General features: G+C 39.3%; 2 protein-coding genes across 11 annotated transcripts in view; one reads left to right on the top strand and one right to left on the bottom strand.

Moving 5' to 3' along the window:
- Positions 1-13,860, bottom strand: part of PHC3 (polyhomeotic homolog 3) — a 395,745-nt gene that overhangs the window by 356,631 nt on the left and 25,254 nt on the right. The window lies entirely within an intron of this gene.
- LOC309393399 (A-kinase anchor protein 4-like) lies at positions 4,252-6,300 on the top strand (the record flags this gene model as incomplete). Its single annotated transcript, XM_081955589.1, has 1 exon — positions 4,252-6,300. One exon carries the CDS (start codon positions 4,252-4,254, stop codon positions 6,298-6,300), a length of 2,049 nt encoding a protein of 682 aa, XP_081811715.1.

Raw genomic sequence — 13,860 nt, 5'->3', positions numbered from 1 at the left:
CCCAGAGATTTAGATGGGTTTAATTCTGTTAGCTTTTAGACTTAGAATAACTTTATTGTCACTTTGAATGTACACTAATAGGCATACATTAAAATGAAATTTCGTTGCATATAGCTCTCAAAGGGTCATCACCTCCAATATACACTACTTTTCGTAAATTTTAAGTCCTGGCAGTCATTTAGGCTAGTAAATTAGATGAGTTTGTTGTGGTTTTGTTTTGAGGGTTATTGTTTTAATCTGGGCGTCATGGGGAACATATTGTTAGGAGGATTTAATCTTTGTATGCTTCTCGGAGTTGCTATTATGAGATGGGAAGCTCTATAAATGGTTTAAACACACACACACACACACACACACACACACACACACCCTCTAGATCAGGGATCGGTAACCTTAAACAATAAAAGAGCCACAAAGGTCCTAACCGGAAGCTCCCTGTTCAATTCTGCAGCCGACCGGAAGTCCGGTTCCCCCACCATAGAGTCTCCTCCTAGTGTGGCATCCTTTTTCCTCTACCTGTCCTAACCAAAAGCCCGATTAATTGTGGAGCCGACCGGCGACAGGGAGCTACAGCAGAGGGATAAAAGAGCCACATGTGGCTCCAGAGCCGCGGGTTGCTGACCCCTGCACTAGATTTACAAAAAAAATTCTAATATTGAAGAAATTTGGCTATTTTCAATACAAGACAGAAAAGCAAACCAGGATCAAGTCTCACAACAGCAAGAATTTAATAGGCACCATGTCAGTGATATGGCAAATGTTGAAAATAATAGAAGCATTGTTTTAGCTGAGAAAAATAATATAGTCTAAATTAAACTAACAAGCCTTGCATTGGCCACGAGGAGTGGATTTCAAATACAGGTAGTCCTCAAGTTACGAACAAAATCAAGCCCAAAATTTATGTTGTTAAGTGAAACATCTGTTAAGTGAGCTTGCCCATTTTACTTTTCTTGCTGCAGTTAAGTGAATCATTGCCTTCGTTAAGTTTGTAATATGTTGTTAAGTGAATCTGGTTTTCCCATTGACTTTGCTTGTTAAGTGAATCTGGTTTCCCCATTGACTTTGCAAGAGATGATCACGTGACCCTGGGACATGGCAACCGTCATAAATATGAACCAGTTGTCAAGCATCTGATTTTTGATCAAGTGACCCTGGGGATGCTGCAACGGTCATATAAGAGTGAAAAATGGTCATAAGTCACTTTTTTCAATGCTTCTCAATCGCTTCTCAGCCTTTTGGCTAAGATCAAGTGTAGTATCATTTTGCTTTTTTCCACTTTACAGGGCTAATCCTGTGAGGCAGGAAGGAAACATTCTGGTGTTGTTTCTAGCCTAATCTTTATTCCCTTGCTTACAGAAACTGCCTCTTCGGTTAACCCTTATTACATGGTAACAGCTAAGGCGAAGCGCCCATCGATGTCAGTGACGTCGAGTTGTCCACGCCCACCCCGTCACATGACCACCAAGCCCCGCCTACCCAGCTGGTCATTAGGGGCAGAGAACTGGTTGTTAAATTATTTGAATCCCACCACAGATATGGTAGCAAGGAAGAACAAAAGTTCCCTCATGAACTGTTCTAATCAGGCAGTTTGAAGTGGTCCATAAACATCTCAGAATAGACTTGTTTTGAGATTGGATAACTTCCAAAATAAAATATTGTGTAATGGAAACTTTCCTATGTTCCCCACTTGGTAGTTCTCTGTGTCATGTTTACAAGAGGTTTTTTTTAAAAAAAATACTTTTGGGGAAAAAACTTCCAGTTGTTTTCCTCAGTGTTAATAGATCAAGCTGTAGTAGTGACCTAAGCACTGTCTAGTCACCCCTTTGGCGCCACTCATCTCTCTCCACATTTGTCAAAATCTCCTAACTTTATAATTATCTCAAAAGATCTTAGTACATTATCAGTGCTTTCGCTATAATTTGCAGGGAATTGAAAATATCTTCTGAAATTTGTTCCCCCCAAAAGGCAAATCAATTAACAGATAGCAAACCCCACTTCCTTCTAGCCCCGAAAACATTGCCTATTTGGGGAATGAAACGCCTGTAAGCGAATAACCAAGGACTCCGCAAACTATTTTCTGCGTTTTTAAACATTAAACTTATTTTAAGCTCCTTTCTGCCTTTTAGATTTGTATTTCGAAGTGACTGTTGCCTTGGTGCCGTTGGCTGTATGTTATCTAATGCAGACCTGTGTAGACGTGTTCCTGAAACTAATTTGGTTTAGATTAAAATCTCATTTATTTAATTATAATTTATTATTTGAAAACTTCAGACAAAAGAGTGCAAAACAGAGTGCAGGTGGTGTGGCGTGCCCCTCCCCCCATGCCCTGTTTTTGCTCCCAGAAGGCTGCAGGGAGGCCTACTAGGCCCAAAATGGGGCAGAGGTGTGCGTGCATGCGTATACACGGGGGAGCATGGAGGGGGGAGTGTTGCACGCACATTGCATTCTGGGTGCAGCACATGACGACAAAAAGATTAGCCATCAATGACCTACTATGTAGTGCAACTTTCTATGGAGTAGCATATATGGCTGATATCACAGTTGACTAATTAGACTTACTTGAATACAGGCAGTTAGGAAATATCCATGTTTTTGGGAAGGGGAGGGGACAGTTACTCTTGCCAGTGTTGAACTTCTGTTGTTAGGAAGTTTTTCAACTTAAATTTGCCTTCTTCTAACTTGATATTGTATGGTCTTGACCTCCATGTATTTGAAAATGTTATCCCATGCTAATCTTTTCTTAAGGCTAAATATATCCAGTTCTTTTAAATTCCTGGCTACTATTTTCAGCTTACTGCTCTACTCTATATTGCATGACTTCTTCTGGAACATTAGTGATCTCATCCACTTTTGGATCGTCTACAAATATGATAAGCTATTGTTTTTTTTTACCTCTTTGTCTACATTTTTAATTAAAACAGTAAGAGATACTGCTCCCAAGGTTCAACTACATTGCCTCCATTTGATACCGAACTTCAGTTTGAAGAGAAATCATCGATAAAAACTTTGAGTACCATTTTTTAAATATTATGTCTAATCCAGTGATTAGATATAATATCCAGAGCTATTTAACTAAATGCTAATCAGATTATCATAAAATTATTATATATCCTATGTCAAAATATATTCTACTTAGCACCCTTCCACAATTTGTACTGGATCAAAAAATGAAATGAGTTGAGTTTTTGACAAATTCATGTTGACTCACAGCAATCATTGCATCATAATTGAAGAAACCATTGCTGTTTTGAGCACCTTGGACACCTCAACTGATACCAAGTTTTTACTTTTTTATTAACACCATTTTTACAAATCCAAATGGCCTATATATACAATTCTTTGATGATTGGTCCCTCTTATTAACTCTTGCAACTGTATTTTTATTTTCATTCATTCTGTGTAACAATATTGGCTGTTATTCTTATGATTTATTGTGATACTGTCATGTTTTGTTATTGTATTCTTTATGTCTTCTTCTTCTTCTTTTTAAACAACCCCATTCATCTTAGGCTCTTTTCTCATTCAGTCACGTACCATTTATTTCTGGGTATATAATAGACAAAGGCAAGTCAAGATGATATGAAGAAACTGCCAATGCAACTGATACAAAACAATGATAGATAACAAAAATGAAGAAAAAAGTAATAGCATAATGGAAAGTGATTCAGGAATAAGTGAGCAGATTTTTAAACCAAGGAAGGCTTAATGGACAAAATGAGCTTTCCTTTTTTTTGTGTGATAAGGATAGTTGTCAAAGATTATGCTTCACTTTTTAAACGCATTCAAACCAAGCAGTATTATCAAGCTTCATGAAATGTAATAAAATATACATTTTGGAGGAAACAAAAGGACTTTTGAATCAATGTTATTTGTTTTGTTGACAGTGTTCTAAACACTGGTTTATTTAAGCAGCAAAGAATACTTTTTCATGCAAATCCTATATCCTTAACAAGATGATTTTCATCCGTTGGTTTTACTTTAGTGCAGGTTGGGCAATGGGAACTGCAAAACAATCGAATGTTAACCATGACCAAGGGATGATTGGCTGCTGGATGATATTACTGCTTTATGATGTCACCGCTGTCATAGAAACAATCTGTGCACACAAATGAATATGCTACCAGCCAGCACAAGAGCATGGAAAGCTAAGAGAGGAGGCAACATCTTGAGTGGGGCAGGGTCAAGGTCAACAAAAACTGAAAGAAGAGCGGTCGATGACCCGGGTTTCTATTCTGGTTCCGTTTAAATAGTATGGCTCATGAGATTGACTGGTTACACAGTCAATCTGGCCTTTGCAAAGTAGACCTATACAGCCCTGAAGGAGAAAGGGATCAAGATCGTAAAGTTATCTGTTTTGTTGATGTTGCCAACCTTAACATAAAGGATAGAAACAGACGTAAAAGAAGTGCCGCTGACCCTTGCGTTGACCTAAGTAATCTTGAAGAAAAAGAAGTCATTGTGATTAAGGACAACGAACACAATCGGCACAGCAATACTGAAGGAGCAGTCTGCCTTTTCAAACAAGGTTCCTCTGAAGAACTTAACGTTGTGAGCTGGCTCAGCAACGACCTTCAGAAATACGCAATTGGATTCAAGCATGCACTAAGGCCCTCAGGCCCTCGTAAATCAGCTTACGAATCGCCTGCAATTGAAAAGATGTCCCAGGGAAGCGACACGTCATTCAGAGGCTCTTGTAGCCAGAGAGGAGATGACCTTTCATATTACGTTAACAAGCTTTGTTCCTTAGTGGTTCAAATGGCACACAAAGAAATGAAGGATAAACTGGAAAGCAGCGGAAGATGTATTCGTCAGTCCATCCGAGGATCTAATGGCAAGAATGGGGATGACTATGCCAAGCTGTCTCCCAAATCATCTCAGGATGACCCAAGAAAGACCTCACTCTTTTATGGTGAGATGTCTAATCAGAGCAAGCAAAATGGCTACAACCAGGGAGCAGACAGACAAATGCTGGAAAGGAAACAGTCAGCACAAGATGATGGTTCTTGTAGCAAGGGGCTGATGGTGTATGCAAACCAGGTTGCTTCAGATATGATGTTCTCGTTCATGAAAACAATGAAAGTCCAAAAGGGGAAGCATCCTCCACCAGCCTGTGTAGTGCTAAAGAAAGTCCTCCTCAAACATACCAGAGACGTCATATCTGACTTAATCGATTCCACCATGAAGAACTTACACAATGTGACAGGAGTGCTCATGACAGATTCGGATTTCATCAATACTGTGAAGAAGAACCTTTTCAACGCTGGGACCCAGAAATCAACTGAGATTCTGGAAGCGATGGTGAAACGCTTATTTAAAGCCCTTTCAGGGGACGATAAGAAATCTCAAAGCTTAGCTTTTGCAGCACTGAAAGCTGGTACTCATTGTGACTCCAGATCTCAAGGACTTCAGTTCGCATCACTTAAGGGGGAGATGCATGGCCCTCTAGGTAACAGAGGAAACGGACAGATGAGACCTCTTCCATCCGGAAGCAAGGGTTCAGATAAGCACTGTTCAATGGATGTGTATGCTAAAGACCTTATCGTAACAGCATTAATGTTAATACAGCAACATCTGTTAGAAAAAAACAAAGACCAGGGATGCCGGGAGTCAAATACTACATCGTTTGGCTACGTCCATGACAGAACTGGAGGCTCCAAATATGGTTCAAGGCCAAGTGGAGGAAGGCAGGATAGCCTTGAATCACAAAAATGTGATATTTCAAGTATCCTTTTGTCAATCATCCAGAAAGTACTAAGAGAAGCTGGCTGTTCAGACGAGAGTTTTGACAAAGGCTACAAACAACCTGCTTTCGCTGAGTGCAGACCACAAAGGAGCTCACCAAAATCAAATGGATGCCCTGAGATGTATGACAACATGGAACAGATCAACAGACAATTTATTGATCAGCTGGTGGAATCTGTGATGAAGTTGTGCATGTTGATGGCTAAAGGCAATGAATCTGATGGAAGATGCAACGGAAGACCATTGGTAGGTACAGGATCCGAGGTGATTGTGAACAACCAGAACTGCAACAACAGTACCCAAAACAGAGAACTGCAAGCTGTGCTCCAGTGGTTGGTTGCTTCACAATTCAACGTGCCAAACCTGACTTTCATGAACGAGCACAATGGAGACCTAAACAGACTTCCACAGCTGGCTGATAAAGCCGTCAAGAAAGGCTACAGTGTGGGAGATATTGTTCAGGAAGTAATGAAGTATTACGAGAAACAACAGACGGAAGCCATGTCAGGATGCAGGCCTCAATGTGGACTGGTCGACTGGCTGCTTTGTAACCTGTAAGAACCAACTCTTCCCTCTCATGTTACTCTCATGACCCCAGCGTAGGCGCCTAAACCATTCTTTCCTGGCGCATCAGACACCACCATTGCAACCCAACCGCAAGCAATAACGCACTGAATTGAACCAGGGTAGCTGGGCAAGCTCATCAATAAAAAAAAGAATAAAAAAAAGTGAGGGGGGAGACAGGCTGTTTATTGATCACTTCAAACAAACCGTTACAGATAGCCAAGTCCCAGTTAGCTTTACCATCCTATTGTCCAAGGATTCGGAAAAAAAAGAAACAAAAAGCACAATAAATAAACAACTATGCAAAACAAAGAGAGAGGTGCGGCATGGTTATAGCCGTTCAGATTTCTACCATCCCCATAAAAGGGTATTGAAAAATAATGAGAAAAAGCAAAGAACAAAGAATTGTGGGTTGGGGGTGGGAATTCAGGATGATTTTTTTGGGGGGGGGAGGGAGGCGTGGCTTATAAATCTACCAGGCGCTAATACTAAAGGTATTCAAATGGTATTACATTCAATTTAATTTTTGGCAAACTTTTTTTTAAACAGAGTTTGAAAATCCACAGTAATACAATAAGACATAATTTTGCTATATGCATATTTTTCTACGCAGCTTAACGCGATTACTTCGATACAGATTTTTGCTGTAAGTTCCCCTAATTTTTTTCTTTGCATCTTTCCTAATATACTGACTGAAATGCCATTTAGCTCTAGCATATAATTTGGAATGCGATTTTTCTAACAATCTTGTTTATACAACCCTTTCAAGCTCAAAACAATGAGCAACAAAAAAGTCACTGTTATGGCAGAGGGCATAACAGAAGATCGTGGCATTTCAAGATAAATCCATAATAGGTTTTTCTATGCTTTAATGGTTTTAATCAGAGAACATTTGGAAGTATCCATATCTCCATCTCTCCTTATATTGACTCCACCTGAGAGCGAAGCTCTCTTTTGGGTCCCAAATTGATGGGGCAGAGCAGCCCGCAAGATCCACCCCAATAGTACAAAAAAATAAAAAAAAACCTTTCAGTAACCTGCACTCATCTAAAGTAGGACGTATCGTCCTTCGACTGTCATTCATTGGTTGCCCCATACTTTCCATGATGAGAGGGAGCATAGAACAGCCAAACATGATCCTCAGAAAAGAATCCCTTCAAACCACCTTAGCTTTTGAAGCATTTATTTCAAAGTGCTTTCCTTGGGGACGTCGTTTAGGCATTTGACTCCATCCCGGTGACATCGGGTGGTCCAATGGAAACAGGCTGGAACCAAATCCTGTTGCATTTCCTCACCTCATACCACCAGTTGCTTAAGAATTTAATAACTTGTTAGGCAAAGCTGTTCATCCCAATATTTAGGAGAAATTTATTCTCCTCTTTACCCAGAAGCTAATCGTTTTGCTGCAATCAAGCTATAATGGAAAAGATGGAATTATCATACCCTGTCACATACCTGTAGCTTTTATTCGATCACAGAGGTTATTGCTCATTAACAAATACAAATTAGTAAGAAATGTTCTCAATCATGAACAACCTGAGAAGAAGGAGAAAGAAAATGGGATTTCCTCATCGTGACAATCATGGACCTTGCTTCCATCAATCATGGCATCCTGCTTTTAAGCATTAGTTTCAAGTGTAAACATGAATTTAGATTTCACTACAGGCTTACCAGGTAAAATAAGGACTCGATAGCTAGGTTTATAAGGTAAAGGTAAAGATTCTCCTCGCACATACATGTTAATCGTTCCCGACTCTAAGGGGCGATGCTCATCTCTGTTTCTAAGCCAAAGAGCCAGCGCTGTCCGAAGACGTCCCTGTGATCATGTGGCCGGCATGACTAAACGCCAAAGGCACTTGGAACGGACCACCTTCCCACCAAAGGTGGTCCCTATTTTTCTACTTGCATTTTTCATGTGCTTTCGAACTATTAGGTTGGCAAAAGTTGGGACAAGTAATGGGAGCTCACTCTGTTACATGATGCTAGGGATTCGAACCGCTGAACTGCCGACCTTCTGATCGACAAGCTTAGTGTCTTAGCCCCTGGGCCACCACATCCCTCGGCTAGGTTTATACTACACTGTATACTCTGAATCTGGATTAGTGGAATATAAATGTATTCATATGATCTGAAAACTACCCAACGCCATTTTAGAGTAATTTAGCATGTAACACAAAGCTGGTGGTTACCTACCATTTCTGGAACTCAGCAATAACAATCTAATGTGTTAAATTAAGATTACATGAATACCAACCATGTACTGTGACTAGCACCATGTTAACACTAAATGGGAACATAGTAATTTGAATGCCTTTTTTAGCTTAACACAAATTTTGCATATCGGTTAGTACAATTAAGAGTGGACCTATACCCTAATTATTTTTTTGTAGGGAAGAGAAAACACAGAAAACATTATCAGCTGGAAGAGTTTAATACTAAACAGGCGAGAAAAAGTTCCTCTATCCTGTAAAATCACCCATTATGGCCAACTGATCTACAGTTGCAAGAAAAAGTATGTGAACCCAGTGGGATTACGTGGAGTTTTGCATGAATTGGTCATAAAATGTGCTCTGAACTTCATCTAAGTCACAACAATAGAAAAACACAGTCTGCTGAAAATAATACTACACAAACTTTAGATGTTGCCATGGTTTAATTGAACATAACATGTAAACTTTCACAGTGCAGGGAGGAAAAAGTATGCGAACCGTTGGACTTAATAACTGGTTGACCCTCCTTTGGCAGCAATAACCTCAACCAAACGTTTCCTGTAGTTGCAGACCAGACCTGCACAACGATCTGGAGTAATTTTGGACCACTCCTCTTCACAAAACTGTTTCAGTGTAGTAATATTGTTGGGATGTCTGCTGTGAATCACTCTCTTAAGGTCATGCGACAGCATTTAAAAATAATAATAATAATAATAATAAATAAACGCCACAGCATTTACAATACAATACAATAGTAGAGTTGGAAGGGACCTTGGAGGTCTTCTAGTCCAACCCCCTGAAACTCTATACCGTTTCAGACAAATGGCTATCCAACATCTTCTGAAAGACTTTCAGTGTTGGGGCATTCACAACTTCTGGAGGCAAACTGTTCCACTGATTAATTGTTCTAACTGTCAGGAAATTTCTCCTCATTTCTAAGTTGCTTATCTCCTTGATTAGTTTCCACCCATTGCTTCTTGTTCTACCCTCAGGTGCTTTGGAGAATAGTTTGACTCCCTCTTTTTTGTGGCAACCCCTGAGATATCGGAACAATGCTATCATGTCTCCCCTAGTCCTTCTCCCTTAAGCTAAACATACCCAGTTCCTGCAACCGTTCTTCATATGCTTTAGTCTCCAGTCCCCTAATCATCTTTGTTGCTCTTCTCTGCACTCTTTCTAGAGTCTCCACATCTTTTTTACATCGTGATGACCAGAACTGAATGCAGTATTCCAAGTGTGGCCTTACCAAGGCATTATAAAGTGGTATTAACACTTCACGTGATCTTGATTCTATACAATACAATAGTAGAGTTGGAAGGGACCTTGGAGGTCTTCTAGTCCAACCCCCTGCCTAGGCAGGAAACCCTATACCGTTCCAGACAAATGGCTATCCAACATCTTCTTAAAGACTTCCAGTGTTGGGGCATTCACATTTCAATCGGGTTGAGGTCAGGACTCTGACTGGGCCACTCCAGAAGGCGTATTCTGTGCTGTTGAAGCCATTTTGTTGTTGAATTACTTGTATGCTTTGGGTCATTGTCCTGTTGCATCACCCATCCTCTGCGGAGCTTCAGTTGGCGGACAGATGGTCGTACGTTTTCCTGCAAAATGTCTTGAAAAACTCTGGAATTCATTTTCCCATCAATGACAACAATCCGTCCAGGCCCTGAGGCAGCAAAGTAGCCCCAAACCATGATGCTCCCTCTGCCATGTTTTAGTGGGGATGAGGTTTTGATGTTGGTGTGCTGTGCCTTTTTTTCTCCAAACATAGTGTTGTGTGTTTTTCCCAAACAACTCAATTTTGGTTTCATCTGTCCACAGTATATTTTGCCAGTAGTGCTGTGGAACATCCAGGTGCTCTTTTGCAAACTTCAAACGTGCTGCAATATTTTTTTGGCAGCAATAGCTTCCTCTTTGGTGTCCTCCCATGTACTCCATTCTTGTTTAATGTTTTCCTTATTGTAGATGTGTCAACAAAAATGTTAGCATGTGCCAGAGATTTCTGTAGGTCTTTAGCTGACACTCTGGGATTCTTCTTTACCTCATGAAACATTCTGCGCTGTGCTCTTGCAGTCATTTTTACAGGACGACCATGCCTAGGGAGAGTAGCAACAGTGCTAAACTTTCTCCACTTGTAGATAGTCTGTCTTACCGTGGACACATGAACATCAAGGCTTTTGGAGATACTTTTGTAACCCTTTCCAGCTTCGTGCAAGTCAACAATTCTTGATCGTAGGTCTTCTGAGAGCTCTTTTCTGCGAGGCATGGTTCACATCAGACAGTGCTTCTTGAAACCAGTAAAGCCAAAACAGGTGTGTGTTTTTAAAGGGCAGGACAGCTGTCAGCAACACATCTAATGTCATCACACTGATTGGAGTCAATGTTGGCACACTCCTGGCTCCAATTAGCTCTTGGAGAAGTCATTAGGCTAGGGGCTCACATACTTTTTCCTCCCTGCACTGTGAATGTTTACATGTTATGTTCAATTAAACCATGGCAACATCTAATGTTTGTGTAGTATTATTTTCAGCAGACTGTGTTTTTCTATTGTTGTGACTTAGATGAAGTTCAAAGCACATTTTATGACCAATTCATGCAAAACTCCACGTAATCCCAAGGGGTTCACATACTTTTTCTTGCAACTGTATCTTAAGCATTTGTCACAATGCATCTTGACATTTATATAGAAAAGCCACGGAATCAGGAAAGGCCAAGATTTTATAACAACATTTTAGTTGTTTTGCAATTATAAAAGCATTTTTGGTGATACTTAAAAGAACCTGGCAGAATGAAGAACAGAACCTCTTACCCCAGGGAGCAGAACACAGAAAGCTAAAGAAAAGCAGATTCTGCTTGAATGTAAGGAAACGGCTTCCAAACTATGAGAGGAATTTTACAGCACAACCATTTATCTAGGTAATAACAGCTGAACATTTCTCCAAAGGCATCACACTGTTGGCTGGAGAACTCCCTGTCTGGAAACTTTGAACCTGGATTACTATACAGGCACTCCTTCACTTATGACCACAATGGAGTCCAACATTTCAGTTGTTAAGTGAGACATTTGTTAAGTGAGTTTTGCCCCATTTCACAACTTTTCTTGTCCCGGTTGTTAGGTGAATCGCTGCGATTGATAAGTTGGTAACCCAGTTGTTAAGTGAATCTGGCTTCCCCACTGATTTTGCTCATCAGAAGATCGTAAAAAGAGATCACATGACCTTGGGACACAGTAACACATCTAAATACGAACCCATGGTCAAGCACCTGAGTTTTGATCATGTGACTGTGGGGATGCTGCAACGGTCGTAACTGTGGGAAAATGCTCAAAAGTCGCAGTTTTTCAATACCGTGGTAACTTTGAACAGTCACTAAACAAACTGTTTTAAGTAGAGGACTACCTGTATTGACTTAGGAATAATCAGGATATCCTGAACGACCCCCTTTCAATTCCATGATTCTATGAAAATGCAGACTTTTCAAGACAAACAATAAGAAGAACTTGTCTCCCTCCTTTCCTTTATACACACTTTTATTTGGGATGCTGTTTTTTTTTCGTTCATCTTAAAAGCACAATTTGACAAGCCACAACTTATTTTCTGGTTCTGCTTATATCCATGTAAAATGTACCTAGGGCTTGTGTTGGATGACCATGGGCAGAACGGTGCCTTGATCTTAAGGCAAATATAAGCTTGGACTTGGACATTTATTTTCCTCGATCATTCCAATTTTACGTCCCCACCATCCAGTCAGAGCTGAAGAAGCTTCCTGGTTGAGAATCAAAACGTCTTCAAAGAAAAACACGAAAGTCCAGTTGCCTCTTGAAAAAAGCACCTTTGGGCTAAGCCAAAGATACTGTATATGTAGAAGCTAGATGAAATCTATTGAAAGGTGAGTATAATGTTTTGAGTAGAAGAGTATTTTAAATCATTACATTTTATTTTTGAAATATTTCTATCGTTCTCTGCAAAACTAATTCAAATAAAGGATTACTACTCAGTTGCAAAAATGTTAGGTAGATAGACAGGCCTAATCTTTAAATAACTAATAGATCAGGCATACCCTGAATTCACCTCAATGGACAATCATCAATACACAGAATGGATGGGATTTACACTTAAAACACAAGAGAAAGGGAAACAATGAAGAAGTCTTGTTAAAAATATGAAACCACAAGGCCATTACATTCAGTCCTATATTCAAATTTAAATTAAAGCTGAATGGTGTCACAACTGGAAGACTAGATAGGGAGATCTGATTAAGCAAATACATTATATGCCAACATCACCTCAACTTTCATTAGACTCCTTACATTCTGTTCCAATTTCACATAATGAGATATATGAAACTTATCTATTCTCTGCCAATATGAAATGTTATTTTTTGTGCTAGCTTCAGAAAATATAGTAACCCATGTAAGGAAGTCAAGCTAAAACAATTTATTACCCCCAATTTTTGCTGTAGAAAAACACAAATGGTATTTATACTACTGTGAATTTCTTCAGTGAGAATAAAAAGCTTAAGTGAAATCCTCTACATTAATTATTGATTTGTTAGATTTCCTATCTTTCTTCCACATGTTCAAAATTGCTTCCATGGGAATTCATTTCATCCCCCAAACAACTGTGAGGCACATCTGGTTGAGATGGAATAATTCAGTTTTAAGGGATAAGAATGGATGTGAACTTGTCAAACATTCGGATGTAGCCTTTGACATGTTCCCATGGTGTATTTTTCTACTCATATAGTTTTAATTTGTTTGAATCAATTGAGATGCAATTATGGAGAACCATAAGTGTGCACCCATTAAAATTTTAAATAAATTAATTGTAACATGAATATTTAATTCTTTTTTTTTTGCTCTGCCAGTTATCTTTCTCTCTTCATTTTGGCATTGTTCCTTTTAAAATCTGTCCTCCACCAAATCATCAAAAGATGTGTTTCTGGATTTCATATCCCGAATTTCTAAATTTTATGGAGCTTATTTCCAGGTATGTGATATTTTTGAAATGCCAACAGCACTTAACCTAAAAGAAACTTGAGACATTATCAGCTTTGAAATTTCAAACATTATATTGGAGAAAAAGAACTATTTTTCATGCTGATTTTTACTTATCAGGTCATCTATCTTTCTTTCCTCTGAACTTTCAGTGCTGTGTTTATTTTGGTGGTTTAAAAAAAATATATTCATGACTTCTCCTTAATAGCAACTCATAGTATTATTTAATAAGTAGCTGCAGAACTCAATCATTTTTCTACAGTGACACACACACACACACACACACACACACACACACACACACACAGTCTGTAGAGATTCTCAGTCAACTGGACTTTTTTTTTTTCT

This window comes from Natrix helvetica, assembly GCF_964273705.1.
Source record: "Natrix helvetica genome assembly, chromosome: 5".
NCBI lineage: Eukaryota > Metazoa > Chordata > Lepidosauria > Squamata > Natricidae > Natrix > Natrix helvetica.
This window is presented reverse-complemented; position numbering and strand designations above follow the sequence as displayed.